Source organism: Ascochyta rabiei, chromosome 8 (genome assembly GCF_004011695.2).
Source record: "Ascochyta rabiei chromosome 8, complete sequence".
Lineage (NCBI taxonomy): Eukaryota > Fungi > Ascomycota > Dothideomycetes > Pleosporales > Didymellaceae > Ascochyta > Ascochyta rabiei.
Genome location: NC_082412.1, coordinates 202,766 through 223,420, shown reverse-complemented (window position 1 = coordinate 223,420; position 20,655 = coordinate 202,766). Strand labels below are relative to the sequence as shown.

Below are 20,655 nucleotides of genomic sequence, written 5' to 3'. Positions count from 1 at the left end.
CACCAACGTGCGTGCTGCTGGAGTTGGTGTTGCTATCGTCGTTCGGTTCGGTACTAGCCTTTGCCTCGCTTAGCCCGCACCCGAGGATCGCCCGGCTGCAATATTGAATCTCATACCTGCAACTTCAACACCGTGAACGCCTCAGCCAACGCACGCCCGCTAACCCGTCTCCGACAGCCAACTTTTGTCAGTACACCCGTCGAGCCGCGAGCCACATTCGCACAAGGTCAAGACTGACTTTGACGCTGCAGCGACACCGAAAACCCCCAATCAACCACACATCATGTCTCACGAGTCGGTCTGGTACTCCCGCCCTAGGACCTACGGCAAGGGCTCCCGCGAGTGGTACGTTTGCGATGATCTGTTTGCGACGGCGGAGGACGCTGGCATTGCGTGGAACACAGTGCGATGTGCGCCAATGAGCAACCGCGCACGCTGAAGGGCATACCAGGAGTTTGAAGAAGGACTGCAGGCTGACATGATACTCACAGCCGCGTCTGCACCCACCCCGCTGGTCTGATCCGCAAGTACGGCCTGAACATCTGCCGTCAGTGCTTCCGCGAGAAGGCCGCCGACATTGGTTTCGTCAAGGTACGACGCCCTCTATCCCTCGGTCACAGCAGAACCCGTGATTCCCCGCTGAAAAGGAGCACGGCGTTGCGACCGGGCACCCCGCACGTATCAAGAGCAATGACTAACACGTCTCAGCACCGCTAAATGTACCCACGAATTCCACGACCGGAGTAGAGGAGGCGCAACGGTGTGACGCGACGATTCCCTGACGACACGATCTCGACTCGATTCGACTTCCACGAGCATGATGGGGCGGAGAGCGCGGGACAGGATAGTCAGGATGGTTCTGCATGGCTTTTCTTAGGGACTTCTTTCCTCGTCTTCCCGGTCGGCGTCGTGTCTGGCTGCAAATAAACAAAATTCCATCCTGATACCAATCGTCATGGCAAATCCGAGTTCGGGGTGTTGTGAAGTCTGGGCGTAAGGTGTATTGCCATGGCTTGTGCAGCAAAACATATAATCCTGCGCACGAGGGTAGGATATTTTAAGAAGACGCTGATGAACGCAGGTGCGGCGGTCTGTTCGCGAGATGCGGTGCGGCCCAAATCGCTATAAACGCACCCCTCAGCCATCATGGTGCTCGTGGCCTATACACTCAGGTACTCACCTCATGCAGGACCGCCACACCACACAGCCCTGCGCCACCTCTCGGTCGGCATATGACACGGTACAATGTGTTGGCTGCTATACGCTGATTGATGTGCTCAGCGTGTATTGTCAGCAGCGAACTTCGACTCTGTGCAGAGTCTGTCGTTGCTTCCACCATCTACCAGATTGCCAAAGCCTCCAGGTCTTCGAAGGTTGAGGAATTCATGGTTCTCGAGCTGAAGAAGTCCAAATCCATTGAAAGGTGCTGGGGCTTGTAGATGGCTTCCTTCCAGGCCCCTAGATGCACGGCCGCCCAACCGCACGTCGCTTGTTCTCGAGACGACAGAGTACATTGCGTCTCATGCTTTCACAACCACGGCCGGTTCAAAACACTGACTTCAAGGTCATCGCATACATCAAATCTACGCTTTTGATTACCCGCCTATCTGGGTATGTCTTGCAACTCATGCGGCACACCCTTTACCAATCTATAATCAAGCTCTCACTACCACTAAACTCGTCCACATCCTGCTCCCACTCTACAGCCTCCACTTCTTGAACCAGTTCAACATGAGCGGTGTCGCATCCCACGTCGTCGGTCCATTCCTCAGCGTATCAAACGGCTCACCCTGCTTCTTCTTACTCGGCCACCCGTGTCCAAATCCCTTAATCGCGCGGTGCAAAACAAGACCCTGCTGCCCTCCACACTGCCACGAGCTCTCCTGGACATTTCCGCCCTCAACAGTCTGCACTGTAGCGGCATCCGCACACTTGTTCCGCTCCGCCCATCCACCGACCCAGGTAGGGATGGGGATAGAGGCAGGAGGCGGCTTGTTGGCGCCATTGTACGCTACAATGCCATCGCTCAGGCCGTGGAGGTTCAGGTACGGAAGTCTCCTGCTTCCCAGTGCTGGGAGGCAGTCCTTCTGGAACAGCGGTTCGGTCAGCGATGCGTCAGGGTAGAAAGCCCCAGCCACGGTCGCAAAAGCAGCGAAGCGCTTGTTGATCGCGGAGTCGCACATCAGCAGCCCCGTCAGCCCGCCGCCGTTGCTGAGCCCAGCCGCGTAGATGCGCTGCTCGTCGATGCACAGAGTCGACGTGAGGTGATCTAACAGCTCGGCGACGAAGATGCGGTCGTCGATTTTATTTGACGTGGGCGCGAGGGGATCACCCAGCCATTGGACCTTTGTGCTGTTAGCTACATGAAACACTCCACTTCCCAACTCTTCGTATATCGAGCTGATACGGATAGAAGATGAATACATACCCCCGGGTTCTGCACGTTCATACCCGCCGGATACGCAACGACGAATTCCCCATTGTACGCCGGATTCGACAGTTCGCTAATCTTCTCCATACTCCACGCCGGCTGCTGCTGGCCATGGAACGCCAGCACCAGCGCCGCCGGCTTATCGTTCTTAGCGCTGAACGACGCCGGCAAGTGCAGGATGTACTCGCGCTGCGTCGTCTTGCCGATGACCGATTTCGAGGACACGGTCAGGTTGTACGTCGACGACCCCGGCGTCAGGTTCGAGGCCAGCGCTCTCGCGCAGCCGGTGCTGGCTGCGCTGGCGGTGGATAGCACGCACAGCGCTGTACCGAGGAGGAAGGATTTCATGGCGGGTGGTGGGATGAAGGGGATTACTGGGTTGGGGTGCAGATGTAAATGTAGACGGCGGTTGTGTCACTCTATATATACACATACAATCACCGCGCGTTGACGCCCATCTTAAAATCCCCCCGGACACCGCTGCGTCGTGTTGTGATACGGATGAGTCTGGATGGTGGCTGAGCTTGGTGCGTGTGAAGGTGGTCGAATAAGGCCGTCGGAGATGAAGGCGTGCTGAACCGGGCCGTTGCGGTTTTGGCCCGAACGAGGGGTGCGTTGCATTGCAGAGCGATGTAATAATTTTAATTACATCTACCGACTCAAATCGACGAACCACAAGACGTGAGTTTTAGGGCGGTGGAAGGTATGGTGTGCCCTGTGGTGTGGTGATGCTCGGGGCATCGTACCTTCTAGTGTGATGGGATGAACCCATGAAGTCTAACCCACGCATTGCAGCCCCCCTAGCAAATCCCACTGGAACTCACAACGCGATACCCTAAATTCAACGACTTACATGCGCCAGCCGTCCCACTGTCAGAAGTCGGGGGGTTAGGTAAGAACTTCCAGGACACAGAAAGCAAGCAACCCACAGAACAGAAAGAGTCCACGAGGAAGAAAACAGCGTAGAAACACAAAAACATCAACAGCGTTAGTTAAAGAAAAGAAAAGAAAAGATGATCAACCAGGATAAATCAGACCCGAACCAAACTTAAGAAGCAGAACTAGAAATGGAACAGAAACACAATTACAAAAAACACACATGTCTATACCTGGCATTCTTCCATCTCAGTTCAATACAGAAAATCCAGGTACCCCATGTTTCGACACCTCATACCTACACTCCCCTCTCTACAACCCGCTCCTTCCATATCCCAACTACCCTCCTGCCAAATCTCCTTGTCACCTCCCAACTAGCATTCTAGGCTGTGAAACCTACCGTAAAAACTCGATTCTCTAGCCGCAAGCTAACAGGCGCGATAAGTTTAGATAACGCGTAATGCAATAACGTACCCCACGGGCGAGCCGCTCAACGGGCGAGCCGCTCACTTTTGCCAAGCCCCCACCAAACTCCACCCTATTATGGCCCAAAACAACCTAGTTTGGTGCTGCAAAGTGCAGTATGGCCTGTAATACTATTTAGAAACTACTTCTACCTCTTTCTGACACGTTCGCGCGTTGTGTCCTGTCTGATTGCACTATCCACAGCGTCTTTGGGAGGGCTCACCTCCTTTAGCGCGCACCTGCTTCTTTGCCTTCTTCCTATTACTACGCGCCCTAAACTCCTTTAGAGTTGTTAATTACAGGCTATTCTTAACTGTTAGAGTCCCTTCTACCTAAACTTACTTTCTTTTGTGTGATTTTTGTTGTATAGCTGCCTTATTAGTAGCTTAAAGCTAAGTAATCTCCTGTTACGCCAACACTAGCTTATGCGCAATTATTGCTGCCTCTTTTGCTACCTTCTTAAACGCCTTAACTATAGAGGTAGGCGAACTATCTATATGCCTCTAAATCCTTGTCTTTACAAGCGTTGATTGCAACCTAAGTTTAAGGGTGTTGCTTAGGGTTTGCGACTGCCAGAGCTTGTTGTTAACAGGTAGTGGTGGTGATAGAGTGCGCAACTTTATATTAAGGGCTATTATAACCCGGTCTAGGTTAAATAGGACTAATCTAGCACCTTAGAACCCTCCCTAGATATTCTTAGAAGTAATTGCAGCATTATAGGCGCGTATAAAGCATAGCAGGAACTCTGTCTTTGTAATGTAGTTAATCTAGTTATATATAAGTATTTTAGCTTAGCACCTATACACCTTCTTTAAAGCAGCAAAATAACCTATATTAAGGGGCTGTGTAAGGTGTAATAAGTAAGAAGGCAAACAGAGAGTAATAATCTTGTTATCCTTGCAGTATTGCTAGAATTTAAGAGAGTTGTGGCTCTTATAACTATTAATAATAAGCAAATAGTAGGTGCTAATAGTACGCTCCTTTGTATGCCTGTTAAAGTGCTTTAACCAGTTAAGACCAAGCTTGTTAGTAGTCCAGCTGTTATTAGAGACTCTAATAACCTAGTTATAAGGCAGATCCTCTTCTTTGTACCAGGTAGAGAGGTAGTAGTAGGCTTTAAAGATAAGGAAGGCTAGAATAGCCTATCCTTTGGCATTAATGCTTACTATAGCCGTAGCCCACTCTTAGTTGCCTGGCTGGATAGCCTTTGGCCGACCCTGTTGTTCTAAAGCTGTAACAACTGCTCCTAGGGAGATCTAGCCTATTATAAAGCCTGTCTTGTTAAAGTTGTATATGTCTTTATCCTAGATACTATACTTAGCTTTAATATTAGCTACTAGGCTAAACTAGCCCTGTAGAACCTTAGAATCCTTACAGAGGGCTCTCTTATAGTCGTACTTGCGATTAAACTTAACTTTAAGCTCTAGGTGTTGCTTAATAAACGTACTAGGCCAGTTTACGCTAATAGGGCCTAGATTGTGCTTAGCGCGCAAAGAATTAGCTATAGTAGCTACATCTAAGAGCTAAGGAGAAAATCCTTACACATCTAGCTTAAGAATATGCTTAATAATTACCTCCTCCTTATTGTTATCTAGCTTCTGTAAGTTAGCTATAGAATCTGCGCGTGAAGGTTGTCCTGTGTGTTAGTTGCTTAGTGTCTTTTAAGGGACCCTGTAGATAGCTGCAGCGCGTTACTAAGAGAGATTCGCGTCTTGTTTAAGAGCCTGGAGCGCAAGCTATATCTAAGCTTCCTTTGACGCGTCTAAATGGTGTTGTTAAGAAGACATTAGTGTAGGAGGAGAAGTTTGGTAGGGGCTTGGCAAAAGTGAGCGGCTCGCCCGTTGAGCGGCTCGCCTGTGGGGTACGTTATTAGGTAGGGCGCCCTACAAATTTGCATAGCCTATAGTCCCTATACTCCCTAAATAATTTATGCACCTTTGTTGCAACAGCAAAGATCTGTATTTAATTATTATTTTATAGTTCTAGTGTTTATAAGAGTAGCACGTGTTAAGTTAGCACCTTACCTAAATAGACAGTCTGTAATAGAACAGATAAGCAAATTTAAAGTGTTTATAAACTAAATATGCTATAGCTACATTAAAGCCCTAACAATCTGTTAAACCTAGTAGGTAAGACACGTTGTAGAGAAAAAGTGAACAGATTTTGTGGTAAACGCTAACAAGTGGTTTAGCAGGTTTCTCATATTAGTCTAAGCGCACCTAGGGGCTCCTACCTATTCGTTGACATCTACTTCCACCTCAGCCGTACTAAACTACCTGCTGTAAGCTTGTGGCAAGAGAATCGAGTTTTTACCGTATACCCTACCTTTACCAGCCCTAACCTAACCCTACCTGATCTGACCTAACCTAGCCTATATACCTAAATCTAAACCAAACCCAACCTAACCCGCTCACCCCTAACACAACTCACACTTTGCAACGAGCTGCTAGCGCGCAGAGCGTGTACTTTGTCTAGGTAAGTGTTTGTATCGTGCTTGGTGTTAAGAGGAGAGGAGATACGAAACAAAACGATACAGTACAATACAATGCAATACGATACAATACAAAACAATACAATGCAGTTATAGCAGACAACACGCTTCAATTTTTAAGCTTAAAGCACAGATGGATACGCAGTAGTGTGGTATTCTCTGTTGAATAGGTTGTTAGAGTAAGGAGTGGGTAGAGATGTAGGGAGTGCGGGGAGTGTGGGGAAGAGTAGAGAAGCGTAGAGAAGTGTGGTGTAGTGTAGTGTAGTGTAGTGTAGTGTAGTGTAGTGTAGTGTAGTGTATAAAGAGTATAATTATAAGAAAGAAGGTTAGAGTTATAGAAGGTAGGTAAAGGTGTAGGTATAGGTGTAGGTATAGGTGTAGGTGTAGGTGTAGGTGTAGGTATAGGTATAGGTATAGGTATAGGTGTAGGTGTAGGTGTAGGTGTAGGTGTAGGTATAGGTATAGGTGTAGGTGTAGGTATAGGTAAGTAGGTATAGAGAAGTAGAGAAGGACGAGCAACAGCACAGCACGAGGGATAGGATTGAGTAGCCTCCAAAAACAGTTGCACACATCACCGCCTCCCCCACCCTCTCTCGAAGTCGTTGACCGCCTCGACGGCAAACTTGACCTGGTCCTTGTACTGGCGATGCAGCTTCGCAATCTCGCCCTTGCGCTCCATTTTATCCACAATGCGCCTCGCCTCGGCCGCGCGCTTGGCGTCGCTCTTGCGATCGCGTTTGATCAGCTTCTCGGGCGCGAGGTAGCCGTTGGTGGACAGGTAGTCGCGCACCCAGTCGTTGAGGTGGAAGCGCCAGTGGTGCAGCGTGTGTGCGACTTGCGCGTTGGCGCTGCAGGTGCTGCCGAGTGTGAAGGTTTTGCTCTCCGGGGGGATGCGGTCGCCTCGTGCGTCGTGGGTGCGGGACGTGCTGATGGGATGGGGGGAGGTGGAGGCGCTTAGTGAAGAGGAGTCGGAGTCGGAGTCGGAGTCGGAGCCGGAGTCGGAGGAGTCGGGCTCCAGCGGCTCCAGCGTGTCGGGGTTGTAGGGCTGCCCTGTGAGCGCGAGCTCAAACGAGGCAGGGTGGTTTCTGCGGTTGCATGCTTCGCAGTGGTCGGCGAGGAATTCGCGACGGGCGCCGGCGATTTCGCTGACGGCAAGAAAAGGCCGCGCGTTGATGGCTCTGGTGAAGTCGGGGGTCCAGGCCGAGGACGTGAACTTGGAGGATGCGAGGCCTTTTACTTCGTCGCCGAGCTTGCGGAAGGTGAGTTCGTAGATTTCGTCGTGCGGGTTGAAGGCTGGGTGGATCTTCTTCATGACCATCCACTCGACGGCGTATTTGAACAGCTCCTTGGGCTTGGCGCGCGACATGCTGCTGAACTGCATGGGGAGCTGCGGCTGGCCGTCGTCTGGCTCGCCGATGATGGCGTCCGGATCGTCGTCGATGAAGCCCGTGTCGTCCTCGTCTTCCTGGAACATGTCCAGCGCGTTCGCGTCTCGGTCGTCTTCTTCTTCATCGTCCTCAGCCTCACTCTCAGGGTCGCCCACCTCATCGCTGTCCGGCTCCTCCTTGATGACCTCGAGCTCAGAGTCGGAGTCGGAGTCGATGACCGTGCGTGTCTTGCGGGCGGGCGTGGACGAGGGCTCCTGCGTGCTGCCGGCCCGTCGTCTCTTGAGAGCTTCCAGCGCCTCCTGCCGCTTGTTCTTGGGCTTGCCCTGGGTGCTTCGCAGCCTGCCCCTGTCCGGCGGTGGTGACGATCTCAAGAAAGCCAACTCCTCCTGCAGCTCTTCGTGCTCACCACCGCTGTCTTCGTCCTGCTCTTCGCCCTCCTCTTCCTCATCTGAAGACGCCCGCTGCCTCCTCGCCCTCCGCCTCGTACTCGGCGGTGGTGTTTGCTCTCCCTCCGGCGTCGCAGGCCGCCTAGCAAGTCTACGTCGCGTGCTCCGCGGAGGCGTGGCCACGTCCTCCTCGCTCTCCAGCGGCGTCGCAGCTCGCCGCTCTCCCCTCCTCCGCTTGCTGGGGACGCGCAGCTCATCCTCGTCCCCCGACTCAGCCTGGCGCGCGCGCTTCCTCTGCACGACCGTGACCGTGTCTTCGTCACCGCTGCTCTCCGCGCGCTGGCGCTTGCGATTGCTTCTCGTCGCCTTGGCCTGTGCCGGCTTCTCCGCCTCGCTCTGCGCCTCCGAACTGCTCTCCTCGGCACTATCCACATCCGAGCTGCCAAACGTGCCATTGCTCTTCGCCCGGACCGGCACGCCGACGTGCAGGTTCGTTTTTTCCTGGACTTGCAGCTCGTCCTCGCTGGAGTCGGAGTCGAGGGTGCGCGCCCGCTTTGGCGCGCCTTTCGGTGCGATGCGGTTGACGTCGAGCTTGGGCTGTCTGCTCTCCTTGGACCGCATGGCGTTGGTAGGCGTTGGGTTCGCAGGCCGGGATTTTGAGGCGGGGGAGAAGCCGAGTTTCGTTTGGCGCGTGCGCACGCTTATTCGCTTGGGCGCCATTTTCATGTCAGCATGTGTAGGTGAGGGCCGGTTTGCGGTGGAGCTGGGCTGTGCGCCGGTGCACGAGGGTGTGTGCGAGGGTGTGCCGTGTGGATGGGAGGATTGGTTTTCAGGTAGAACAGCAAACGATGGCTGTACTATCCAAGGCACCAAAAACAAAGAAGCCGTTGGACAGCGACGGATGCTGTTGCAGTGGGGACGAAGCGCGGCAAAATGTCGCAGAGCGCCAGGGTCCAGACACGCGAAAGCAGGTGACCTTTATCTCATCAATCCGACGCTCCGCGCACGTCAATTGGCTGCCACAGTGCTGCGCCACAGCTAGTGTTTTGTGAGCGGAGCGTCTGAGAGATTTTGGTTCCTTGTTGTATGTGAAGCGGTTTTAAAATGCTAAGAATTTTTCTTTTACAGGCTCTCTCTCTACGTATAGATGCTAGAAAGCCTTACAGCAAGCTTATTAACGTACTCCACAGGTGAGCGGATCAAACGGGTGAGCAGATCACTCTGCCAAGACTACACCAAATTTCTACCCTATTATAGCTTGCATTAGCCTACTTTAGCCTTGTATACAGTAGTGCAGTACATAATATTATTTAGAAACATCTTTTACAGCCTTCTTATATATATGTAAGTTATGTCTAACATTATAGTACTTTATACAGCGTCTTTAGGTTACTTCCCCTCCTTTAGCGCGTACTTACTTCTTTGCCTTCTTACTATTACTATACGCCCTAAACTTAGTTAGAGTAGTTAATTAAAGGCCTTCCTTAGCTGTTAGGACTCCCTCCTGCTGTAATTGCTTTCTTTTATGCAATTTATATTACGTAGCAGCCTTATTTGCTGCTTAAAGCCTAGTAATCTCTCTTTAAGCTAACACTAGCTTGTGCGCTACTATAGCTGCGCCTTTAGTAAGCTTTTTAAAGGCCTTAACTATTAAAGTTAGTAAGCTGCTTGCATGCCTTTAAATCCTCTCTTAAACTAGCGTTAATTGCGACCCTAATTGCAGGGTAGTGCTTAGGGTTTAGGACTGCTAGGGCTTATCTTCTATAGTAGGTAGTGGTAGGGTATGTAGGCGGACATCAAGACCTATTATAACCTGTTCTGGGTTAAGGGGGACTATTCCAGCGCCTTAGAAGCCTCCTTAGATATTGCTAGAAGTAAATGTCTCCTTATAGGCGTCTATAAAGCATAGTAGGAACTTAGTTTTAGTAATATAAGTAATATAGTTATATATAAGATTCTTAGCTTAGCGCCTATATACCTTCTTTAGAGGGGTAAAACAACCTATATCTAGTGGTTATAAGAGGTAAGATAAGTGTAGAGGTATATATAGTATAACAATCTTTACTTCCTTACAGTATTATTAGAAGTTAAGGGAGTTGTGGCTCTTGTAGCTGTTAATAAGGAGCAGCTAGTGTACTCCTTAGGTGCGCGTCTTTGTATAGGCATTAAAGTGCTTTAACTAGTCTAGACTAAGCTTGTTAGTAGTCTATCTGTTCTCAGAGACTCTAATAACCCAGTTATAGGGCAGATTGTCCTCTTTATACCAGGCAGAGAGGTGGTTGCAGCCTTTAAAGATAATAAAGGGTAGAATAGCCTACCCTATGCCATTAATGCCCTATATAACCGTTGTCTACTCTTAATTACCCTACTACACTGCCTTTAGCTGTCCTTAACGCTCTAAGCCTGTAACAACTGCTTCTGTTAATATCTAGCCTATTATAAAGCCTGTCTTATTAAAGTTATACGTGTTATTGTTCTAAATACTATACTTAGCTTTAACATTTGCTATAAGCCTAAACTAGCCCCTAATAATCTCTAGATCCTTATAGAGGGCTCTCTTATAGTTATACTTATAATTAAACCTTACTTTAAGGTTAGGGCAGCGCTTAATAAACGTGTTAGGCTAGTTTATGCTAACATGGCCTATATTACGCTTAGTACGCAAAGAATTAGCTATATTAGCTATAGCAGCTAGCTAAGGGGTAAATCCTTGTGCATCTAGCTTAAGGATGTACTTAGTAATCACGTCCTCTTTAGTCTGGTCTATAATCTGTTAAACTGGCGTACAATTAGCTTATGTAGGTTATCCTGTGTATTAAGCGTGTAGTGTACTGTAAGGCGCGTTATATATAGCTGCAGCACATTACAGGGTAAGTGTTACATCTTATTTAATTGCCTGGAGCGCAAGCTGTATTGCAGCTTCTCTTAAGGGCGTAGATTAATGTTGTTGTTGAGGCATTGCGTGGTAAGGTGGAGGTTTGGTGTGGTCTTGGCAGAGTGATCCGCTCACCCGTTTGATCCGCTTACCTGTGGAGTACGTTATATAGAGAAGGTAGTAATCTATTAGAATATCTATATTTCTTATCTTATTTTACTCTTTCTTGTCTACAACTACAGCGTTAAAAGTTGTTCTATTTTTAGTAATCTAGTTTGGCTCCCTCTTTTACACTGCCTGACCTCTAGCACTTAAGAAGCAGCGTTTAGGCCTATACCTAGTTATACTTAAAAGATAGCCTAAAGAGAGAGTAATTACTGCGTCCTATGCAATAGACTAGGAGACGTTGTTCTTGTTAACAAGTAGGGGGTAGTAGGTAGAAAATCCCCTTACTAAAGTGAGATTGTGTCACATACAACGCTAAACCAAAATCTCTCAGACGCTCGGCAGAGCTTCGCTGCCTCGCCTGCGCCACACCCTGCCGAGGGTCTGAAAATGAGATAAGGTGACCTCATCATTCACCGTGAGTTGACATCCGTGCAGCTGACTGGACATACTTTACATGTTCTTCGGCGAATCTGCACTTGAGAAGTACTTTGCAGGAATTTTGGCATTCATGTTGATGCTCCCACTCCATCCATTTGTGACCCATCGCCGGACACAGCGCTCTTCTTCTGCACGAGCAGTCGAACTGCAGTTGAAGCCCCGTCTACACCAACACGCCAGTACCCAAAACCCCGTGGTTTCAGCCGTGCGCCGCTGTGTGCAAGCATCAGTGTCTCGAACCACCAGCACACAGTAGCGTACACCACCACCCCAACCCAACCCATTCAATCCTTCCAATCTTCAAATCTCCACCCCTCCACCCCGTCCAGCACGGTAAACCGATGCGTCGAGAACACAATGCTCTCGTACAGCGTTCTCCCCGCCGCTCGCGCTTTTGCATGCCAGGGCCCCAAGCCGCCTTTGTGTGCGTCTTCGCGGGAGTGCCAAAAGCCTGGACGAATGGTCAGTCGCCTGGGCAGCAGCAGCAAGTAAAGCCTGGCAGTAAAAATAGAAATCCAAAAAAAAAGAAAGAGGATATCAAATAAAGAAAAAATAAAAATAAAAAATAGACTCACACGTCGCTAGATTCCGCCTCTCTCCCTGCAGATCCGCCTTCCCAAACCAATACTTCAGCAACCCGCCACTCTCGCACGCCTCGCGGTGACTCTCGTAGTCGAGTTTGTACAGCCAGTCCTGATCGACGCCCACATTCAACTGGCTGCGGAACACGACGACGTAAAACGACGTTTCACGCCACGGGATGCCCTCGCGGTGCACGGCGGCGCGCAGCTCCGCGACCACGGTCGCGAGGTTGAGACTCGACGTGTACGGTGCTAGGGCGTAGTCCGGGCGTGTTGGGGCGAGGGCTGTGAGAGAGAGTGCGAGCAGGCGTGATGGCCCGGCGAGGGTGGTTAGGTCGAGGTAGTGGCCTGGATTGTTGTAGGGCGAGGAGATGAGGAGCGTGGAGTAGGCTGGCGAGGAGGACGGGGTGGAAGCACCGCTGTTGGGCGTTGTGGTTGGCGAGTCCGGCGACGGCAGTTGGTGGTGTGCGGCGGCTTCGAAGCGGAGTGCGTCAAAGTCCTGCGTTACGAAGGCTGGGTTGAGAACGAGAGTGTTGGGGAGGTCAAGTGTGGTGGGTCGTGGTTGGGTGTCGGTTTTTGGGATTTCGTGGATTTGGGTGGTTATGGCGGATTGGGTGGTTATGGCGGATTGGGTGGTTATGGCGGATTTCGAAGGTAGTATATCCACAAAAGAAGACGCGTCGTTGTGTCGAAGTAGCGATACATCCACCGAAGGTGCCATGGTGTCGCTTTAATGTAGATACGATTCGAGTACTTGACGCTCGCGTATTCCTGATGTCTTGCTGATGTCTTGCTGCCGTCTAGTTCCCAATTGTTTCCAGCTCTTGAATTGATAATTTGTGCAGTAAACTGCAATAACCATACGTGGGTGGTTCCTGCTCAAATAACTCTGCGTACTAGAATAGGTACTTCTACAGTTCCGTATTTGCTGTTTTGTGGTTGACAGTGAGTGACATGTTGACACAAGCACGTCGGATCACGCAATCCAGGAACGCCATCTTGCACCTTCCAACACCAACAAGCGTACCACGCTTGGTTGCGTCCTCACCGCCATCTGTTATTTTGAAACCTTTCCTTGACCCAAAACTAACGCTCGTGCATTCACTCCTCGTGCGCCCGCCAAGAAGCGTTGCGAGGGTCATGTATTCGCCCATCTAAACCGCTTCCAGATCAGTCATCACCTGAGGCTCGACTTGCAAAGAATGATTGGAATTATCTGGGTATCAAAAAGTATAACGCAAAGTGTTCAGAATGGTGGGAGCCGTGTATCCAGCGATACCAAATAGTTCTCGTTTCGAAATCACTGGACATGTATGCTCCCAGCTTTAATCCATGATCTTTGTCAGGGCAAGCTTGTGGAGTCGCTGGTATCCTGTTGGGTTCTCTTCGCTCACCAGAACCTCGTGGCCGTACTCTTCAATGCAACAGTCGAATGGTAGGTTCTGCAGCCTGTTGTCTCCTGGCGGTAGTGGAAGGTCTGCGCTGCGAGCCCTCAGTTCTTCCTTCAGTTCTGCGAGGTTACCCCACAGGCGGAAGAGTTTCTCTTTGACTTGAACGAGGGCTCGGGGCTCTTCTTTGAGGCTGAGAAAGGTCAATCGTGTAGGTTGCAGCGCATGCATCTTGACTCACTCTCGAGCATTCGGCAGACCCAAGTGCTGCGCGGCATCATTGTTCACTATGACGCGCAGCTGCTCCGGCACCGTGTTGTGCGGCACGTGTGCATCCTCAAGCAGCAGGACGAAGCCCCATTCCCAAAGACTGTTTTTTCTCGAGCGCGGAGTCCAGCTGGGGTCGTTTGAGGAATGCACAAAGTACTCGATTTCTGGCGGATAGAAATCGACCACTCTGACGCGGGACCGGTGTCTGCAGTTGATGAAGGGTAGGGTAAAATTGTTGTACTTGGTCGTCTGTGCTTGCAAGTGAGGGTTGTTGTGGATCTCGGACAGTGTCGAGAGCTTCATCTCAGGAAAGCCAGCACGGACTGTAGTTGTTAGCGTTGTGATTGAGTATATTGTGAATACCTACCGAGCAAGTTGATGCCATTGCGTTCAGCATCCCAGCTCTTCTCCTTCTCTTCGAGCTCCTTCAGTTCCTCTTCTTTCTGCAGACGTAGTCTCTCCTTCTTCTCGAACCTTTTCTTTGCAGCGGTCTTTGCTGACGGCTTCTTAGGGGCGTTGGCGAGATGGACAGTCCCTTGGTTCGATCGCTGCTGCTCGTACACCGCTTTACGCTCGTTGATCTCATCGATCGCTGGCTGGTGCATTAATTTGCGTACGTCGACCTGATGAGGCATCTGCCGGTCTTCATGCATCGCACCTTCGAGCATGTTGGCAGGTGAGGCCTTGATGTGGACATTCCTGAGGAAGACGAAGTCGCCGTTGGAGAGGTTCCCGCGAGCCCACGCAGCATGCGGCTCGTAGAGTCGTACATCCATGGTTACCTGTCCGTACGGGCCTCGCCAGTCGTGCTTGGCCACCAAATCCGGGTCTTTGTCTGGATCTGCGTAGAGATAGAGGTTCTTGTTGGCGGTGTAGTCTGTAACCTTGAGCTCTACTGTACCGTTGTTGGAGTAGTAGATGTTGACTACTTGCGCTTTGATGTCGGAAAACCTGCCGAGTTCGAGATCCTTGATCAAAGCCTCCTTGCGTCTGGCCGGGGCATTGAAGGACGTCATTGAAGCATGCTGCTGGACATGTTGCGCGGCACCAGACGAAGAATGCTTCAACTTCAAGACAGCCGTCTGCTCGGGCATCGTGGGCTCTCTAGCGCCAGGCGTGGCATGATGCACCAGACGCCGTGTTCCGAGCAGGTAGGCATGGCTCAGCTCTGGGACGGGGATCTTGCTGGCTGGGAAGACCAGGACTCCGCTTGACGGGGTGCTGACGCAGTCCATGCGCTCTCGCCATGGGTTCAGCTTGAAGTTGCGCAGGATGACGACGTCGCCGGCGCCCGTGATGTTGGGCAGGCTGGCCTCGGACGGCTTGAAGACGCGGCAACCCATGCTGGAGCAGCCGCCCACCGAGCCGACGGTGAAGTCATCTTGGATGAAGAAGTTGAGACTCCAGTCTGTGCCGCGGGTTTTGCGGGGGTCTCGCAGGCTCACGACGACGCCCAGCAGGCTGACGACGGCGCCAGCAGCGTTGGCGTCTTTGACAGCGGTGAAGCCTTGGGGTAGGCCAGACATGGCTGTTTTGCTGATCAGCTTTTGTTGTTTGTTGCCTATCAGCTGTTACCTTGAAAGCGGCTGTACTGGTATGCTAAGTGAGTGGACCGCAACAATTGGAACAGTATAACGTTATACTAAGTGAGCGAACAGCAACCACCATTACCAAACGAGGTGTCTTGCCAGCGTCGAGAAACCGTGTGTCTGGTCAACTGGAGAAGGAGCGGCCTGCTGCGCTCAGCTTGCGCGCTGCACTCGCGGGACGAGTGCTCGACTCACACCGTCGTTGGACGTCACGGCCTGTCCTGTTCACGTGCAGGCGGTCGATGTTGCTGTGACCGTTGACGCGCCGCAGCGAGGGCACTAGCGCCAGCCGCTTTGCCGTTTCCGCCGCGGGCGCCGCCGCCTTTTCCTCGTGCCCCACGCCGCACGCAGCGGAACAAGAAAGATCGATTTCACCGCCTGCAAACAAACACCGCCCGTCCTGCCTCCCCGCCACCCCCCCCAGCCGACTCCGCCGACGCAGCAGCAGCAGCAGCAGCAGCAGCAGCAGCAGCCCTCCCCCGCAGCCCACACGCCCCGTCGCCGCAAACATGGCTGACAAGTACATCCCCGAGCACCGCCGCACGACGTTCAAGGCCAAGAGCGCCTTCAAGCCCGACGAGCTCCGCCGCCGCCGCGAGGAGCAACAGGTCGAGATCCGCCGCGCGAAGCGTGAAGAGAACCTCGCCAAGCGCCGCGGTATTGCAGGCGGCGCCGACCGCCCGGGTGCCTCGCTCGGTGCCGCCCCCGACAGCGACGATGAGGGCGGCAACATTGAGGGGCAGGTCCGTAGTCTTTCTTTGAGTCTTTGTCTTTAACTTTCGCCTTCTTCCTCTCCTTCTCCGTCTTCCTCTCTCTCTCCCTCTCCCTCTCCTTCTCCTTCTCCCTCTCCCTCTCCCTCTCCTTCTCCCTCTCCCTCTCCCTCTCCTTCTCCCCCTCCCCCTCCCCTCCATCTCCCTCTCCCTCTCCCTCTCCTTCCCCCCCTCCCCCTCCCTCTCCTCCCCTTGGGTGTCTCCCTCTTGGATCATGCGTCCACGTTGTATCCAGCTTCGACTGACCATGCCAGCTCAACGAGGAACTCCCCCAGATGGTCAAGGGCGTCTTCTCCGAGCAGATCGACGAGCAGATCCAGGCGACCACAAAGTTCCGCAAGCTGCTGTCCAAGGAGCGCAACCCCCCCATCGAGCGCGTCATCGAGACGGGCGTCGTCAGCCGCTTCGTCGAGTTCCTGCGCTCCCCCCACACGCTCGTGCAGTTCGAGGCCGCCTGGGCCCTCACCAACATCGCCTCGGGCTCGGCCCAGCAGACGCAGGTCGTCATCGAGGCCGGCGCCGTGCCCATCTTCGTCGAGCTGCTGAGCAGCCACGAGCCCGACGTCCGCGAGCAGGCCGTGTGGGCTCTGGGCAACATCGCCGGTGACAGCCCCGCATGCCGCGACTTTGTCCTCCAGGCCGGTGCCCTGCGCCCGCTGCTGGCCCTGCTGGGCGACAGCCGCAAGCTGAGCATGCTGAGGAACGCCACATGGACGCTGAGCAACTTCTGCCGTGGAAAGACGCCCCAGCCCGACTGGCAGACAGTAAGACCCCTCCTGGCACCCACCCCCTCTCTCCTGCATGACCTGACCCACATGCCCAGATCCAGCCCGCCCTCCCCGTCCTTGCCAAGCTCGTCTACTCGCTCGACGACGAGGTCCTCATCGACGCCTGCTGGGCCATCTCCTACCTCTCCGACGGCTCCAACGACAAGATCCAGGCCGTCATCGAGGCCGGCATCCCCCGTCGTCTCGTCGAGCTGCTCATGCACGCCTCCACCTCGGTCCAGACCCCCGCCCTGCGCTCCGTCGGCAACATTGTTACGGGCGATGACGTGCAGACACAGGTCATCATCAACTGCGGCGCGCTCACCGCTCTGCTCTCTCTGCTGAGCTCCACCAAGGACGGCATCCGCAAGGAGGCGTGCTGGACCATCTCCAACGTCACCGCGGGCAACTCGACCCAGATCCAGGCCGTCATCGACGCCAACATCATCCCGCCCCTGATCCACCTGCTCCAGAACGGCGACTTCAAGACGCGCAAGGAGGCGTGCTGGGCCATCTCCAACGCCACCAGCGGTGGTCTGCAGAAGCCCGCGCAGATCCGCTACCTCGTCCAGAGCGGCTGCATCAAGCCGCTGTGCGACCTGCTCACCTGCCCTGACAACAAGATCATCCAGGTCGCCCTGGACGGGCTCGAGAACATCCTCAAGGTCGGCGAGATGGACAAGGAGGCCAGCGCGGACGGCACAGGCGAGCAGATCAACCGCTACGCCCTCTTCATCGAGGAGGTGGACGGCATGGGCAAGATCCACGAGTGCCAGAACAACGCCAACGAGGAGATCTACATGAAGGCCTACAACATCATCGAGAAGTACTTCTCCGACGAGGACGGCGATGCGGAGAACATGGCAGAGACGAACCCTGCCGTCAACCAGGAGGGCCACTTTGGCTTCGGCGCCGGCAACCAGCAGCAGCAGCCGCAGCAGAACTTCCACTTTGCCAACGGCGGGGACTCGATGGACATGTGAGCTTGCACGCCCGTCCCAAGCCCACCTTTGATTGCTTCTGCTCCCCCTTGTGCGTGCGCGAACGGAAGGAGGCAGGACGGCAGCGACGGCTGTCTGCCGGACCCCCGACTCGAGAGGACGACTAGGCGACGATTTGATGCACGTCTCTTGGAAACCCACCCTGTGCGCGCGCCTCTGGGCGTTGCCTTGTCCTTGGCAACACCCCCGTCTTCCCTTGTCCTTGGCAACACCGCCCGTCTTCCCTTGTCCTTGGCAACACCCCCGTCTTCCCTTGTCCTTGGCAACACCGCCCGTCTTCCCTGCCTCTTCCCTCCCCCACCCCCTTGTTTCCACCAAGCATCGAAAGATCCACCGTCTTGTAACCCCACCATGTTTACTATCCGCATCATATCCCTGGCGTTTGTTGCTGTTTGCTTATCCCATTCTTGTATGGCCGCCGGGCAAGAGGGGCTTGGCCGGGCTGGGTGGTTTCGTGTGCACGACGGATTGCGCCGTGTGCGAAGACACGGACGAGGGGCGCGACGTGCGAGCTCCATGGGCAGTGTGTACCGAATGCATCGGTTTTTGGAAGCTTCTGTGTGTGTTGTGATGTTGTGATGTTGTGATGTTGTGTGTTGTGATGTTGTAATGTTGTGATGTTGTGTGTTGTGATGTTGTAATGTTGTGATGTTGTGTGTTGTGATGTTGTAATGTTGTGATGTTGTGTGTTGTGATGTTGTAATGTTGTGATGTTGTAATGTTGTGATGTTGTGATGTTGTGATGTTGTAATGTTGTGATGCTGTAGTGTTGTGATGTTGTGATATCTGATGGCGGACACGCCGCGGCTACCGTTACCGCTCGGCCCCGGTGTGCTCAGCGTCTGCCACGCAGCGTTCGTGGTGTTCGCCCGTCTCCCCAGGACACGCTTGAGCTGACCAAGGCTAAGAGGTCGACACAATGTTTGCCCTGGAATGATGCGCTTCGCACCCTGTCCTGGTCCGATGGCGCCATCCCGCCCTGACTGTACAGCGAACGCACTCCTCCTGAGCACGGCATCTCCAAGACCACACCCACGCCCCCACGACCGCCCGGGCACGGCATCTGCAAGACCACACCCACGCTCCCACGACCGCCCGCCAGGTGCCCAGCATGTGCAGATTCATGGTCAGCCAGCGACACAGGCCACCGTCCGCCCAGCTCACGAGACGCAGGTGTACAAAGGCAAGGACGAGATCCTCCTCTCTGAGCTGATCCTCCATCCCTCCCACTCGATCCTGACCCAGTCGTTCGACTCGCGCCTCCGCCTGGTAACCCGCGCTCGGCTGCCCGCACGACGCCGCTCACGCGCCACAGGACCGCCGGCGGCCTCACAACGGCGATGGCTTCGGCATCGGCTACTACACCTCGCCCTCGCTCGGCCCCGAGCCCTGTGTGTTCACGTCCACCATCCCCGCGTGGAACTGCATCAACCTGTCGCGCATCGCCTCCAAGACGACGTCCTCGCTCCTCTTCGCACACGTGCGTGCCACCACCGAAGGCAACCTGTCCGAGCAGAACTGCCACCCCTTCTCCCACAAGCGCCTCCTGTTCATGCACAACGGCGGCATCGGCTGCTTCAAGCAGATCAAGCGGCGCCTGGCCATGAGCCTGAACGAGCAGTGGTTCACTCTCGTGCAGGGCTCCACCGACTCCGAGTGGGCCTTTGCCCTGTTCCTGGACTCGCTGGACAAGGCAGGCATCTCGCCAGACGCCGAGCCCGGAAAGGGCGGGTTTGGACACTCGGTGCTGCGCAAGGCCATGTTGACGACGATTGACCGCATCAACGGCTTCATACGCGACGTGGTAGGCGAGGAGAACATGGGCAACGAAGACAGCCGCAGTCTGCTCAACTTTGCCGTCACGGATGGCGAGAGCGTCGTGTGCACACGTTACGTGAGCTCCACCACCGACGAAGCCTCGAGCTTGTTCTTCTCGAGCGGCACAAGCTGGAAGCAGCAGAAGACCGACCACGGCTCCCACGGCGGAAGATCCGACGCCGAAGACGAAGACAGCAACTACGTCATGGAGCGACGCGACAAGGGCTCCGACATTGTTCTGGTTGCCAGCGAGCCGCTCACGTTCGAGCGCGGTACGCAGCATCCAGCCGTGTGATGCATTCCACTGACGCAGGACAGACAACTGGGTCACCGTCCCCACCAACAGCACCCTCACCATCTCCAAGCAGACCGTCATGATCCACCCCATCATCGACAGCTTCTACTCGCCGAACCCCGCGCACGAGCGCTCCGCCGGCTTCGCCCAGGCCAAAGGGCAGACAGTGACCGGCCCTGACAAGCGCGTCTTGACTGACACAAAGACGCCAGGCAGCGGTGCCGATAGCCCGCACGGCAGTCTCGACGCCGACGAGCTGGTCAGTGGCGCGATTAGACGACTGAGGGTGCAGTAGGCATGAAGGGTAGCGACCCAAGACGGCAACGAGAGCTACAGCTGTACAGTGATCAGACCCACCACAATCAACGAGTGCCGCCCAACGATGCACCTCGTCACTGTGAAGGCTGAAGACGATATCAATCCCAACCCCAACCCCAGCCCCATCACCCACCCATGCCAAATCTTCGACATGGCGCCGTTCCGCCGGGCTATCTACGCGCCCAATGTCAGCTTCACAAGGACCAACACCCCCCCTCCATCAGCACTAGCCCCGTTCGAGCGCCCAAACGCAACAACCACGCCGTTGATTTGCGTGCAAACCGTAGTATAGCAAGCACATAAGCAGCCACAGACTGATGCATTCAACCACGCGCCGCGT

The 20,655-nt window shown here is 53.8% G+C and overlaps 7 protein-coding genes across 8 annotated transcripts, besides 13 other annotated features; 3 read left to right on the top strand and 4 right to left on the bottom strand.

Annotated features, from left to right (window-relative positions):
- Positions 1-283: 283 nt before the first annotated feature.
- Positions 284-717, top strand: EKO05_0005224 (40S ribosomal protein S29; the record flags this gene model as incomplete). The annotated part of the gene is made up of 3 exons (XM_059636559.1): positions 284-345; positions 492-591; positions 709-717. The coding sequence occupies 3 exons, from the start codon at positions 284-286 to the stop codon at positions 715-717; spliced, it is 171 nt and encodes a 56-aa protein (XP_059492542.1).
- A 983-nt stretch (positions 718-1,700) lies between these two features.
- On the bottom strand, positions 1,701-2,779 carry EKO05_0005223 (uncharacterized protein; the record flags this gene model as incomplete). The annotated part of the gene is made up of 2 exons (XM_038940177.1): positions 1,701-2,345; positions 2,429-2,779. 2 exons carry the CDS (start codon positions 2,777-2,779, stop codon positions 1,701-1,703), a joined length of 996 nt encoding a protein of 331 aa, XP_038798247.1.
- A 994-nt stretch (positions 2,780-3,773) lies between these two features.
- Positions 3,774-5,641: a mobile genetic element.
- A 448-nt stretch (positions 5,642-6,089) lies between these two features.
- Positions 6,090-6,179: a tandem repeat.
- A 123-nt stretch (positions 6,180-6,302) lies between these two features.
- Positions 6,303-6,349: a tandem repeat.
- A 157-nt stretch (positions 6,350-6,506) lies between these two features.
- Positions 6,507-6,562: a tandem repeat.
- A 50-nt stretch (positions 6,563-6,612) lies between these two features.
- Positions 6,613-6,748: a tandem repeat.
- Positions 6,749-6,834: 86 nt separating this feature from the next.
- EKO05_0005222 (uncharacterized protein) lies at positions 6,835-8,763 on the bottom strand (the record flags this gene model as incomplete). The annotated part of the gene is made up of 1 exon (XM_038945937.1): positions 6,835-8,763. The coding sequence occupies one exon, from the start codon at positions 8,761-8,763 to the stop codon at positions 6,835-6,837; it is 1,929 nt and encodes a 642-aa protein (XP_038798246.1).
- Positions 7,228-7,267: a tandem repeat.
- Positions 8,764-9,209: 446 nt separating the features above from the next.
- Positions 9,210-11,079: a mobile genetic element.
- A 27-nt stretch (positions 11,080-11,106) lies between these two features.
- Positions 11,107-11,144: a tandem repeat.
- Positions 11,145-11,802: 658 nt separating this feature from the next.
- EKO05_0005221 (uncharacterized protein) lies at positions 11,803-12,820 on the bottom strand (the record flags this gene model as incomplete). Its single annotated transcript, XM_038940200.1, has 2 exons — positions 11,803-11,969; positions 12,094-12,820. The coding sequence occupies 2 exons, from the start codon at positions 12,818-12,820 to the stop codon at positions 11,803-11,805; spliced, it is 894 nt and encodes a 297-aa protein (XP_038798245.1).
- Positions 12,021-12,086: a tandem repeat.
- Positions 12,821-13,424: 604 nt separating the features above from the next.
- Positions 13,425-15,283, bottom strand: EKO05_0005220 (uncharacterized protein; the record flags this gene model as incomplete). The annotated part of the gene is made up of 3 exons (XM_038940240.1): positions 13,425-13,680; positions 13,729-14,080; positions 14,125-15,283. 3 exons carry the CDS (start codon positions 15,281-15,283, stop codon positions 13,425-13,427), a joined length of 1,767 nt encoding a protein of 588 aa, XP_038798244.1.
- A 501-nt stretch (positions 15,284-15,784) lies between these two features.
- Positions 15,785-15,819: a tandem repeat.
- A 36-nt stretch (positions 15,820-15,855) lies between these two features.
- EKO05_0005219 (Importin subunit alpha-1) lies at positions 15,856-17,866 on the top strand (the record flags this gene model as incomplete). The annotated part of the gene is made up of 3 exons (XM_038940096.1): positions 15,856-16,089; positions 16,371-16,880; positions 16,940-17,866. The coding sequence occupies 3 exons, from the start codon at positions 15,856-15,858 to the stop codon at positions 17,864-17,866; spliced, it is 1,671 nt and encodes a 556-aa protein (XP_038798243.1).
- Positions 17,804-17,824: a tandem repeat.
- Positions 17,867-18,443: 577 nt separating the features above from the next.
- Positions 18,444-18,668: a tandem repeat.
- Positions 18,669-18,847: 179 nt separating this feature from the next.
- On the top strand, positions 18,848-20,292 carry EKO05_0005218 (glutamine amidotransferase subunit; the record flags this gene model as incomplete). Of its 2 annotated transcripts, XM_059636558.1 has the most annotated exons (4): positions 18,848-19,010; positions 19,058-19,153; positions 19,200-19,974; positions 20,021-20,292. In XM_059636558.1, 4 exons carry the CDS (start codon positions 18,996-18,998, stop codon positions 20,290-20,292), a joined length of 1,158 nt encoding a protein of 385 aa, XP_059492541.1. The 2 variants fall into 2 exon arrangements, with proteins under 2 accessions (XP_059492541.1, XP_038798242.2); XM_038940018.2 differs by having other exon boundaries at positions 18,848-19,153.
- Positions 20,030-20,065: a tandem repeat.
- Positions 20,293-20,655: the final 363 nt, after the last annotated feature.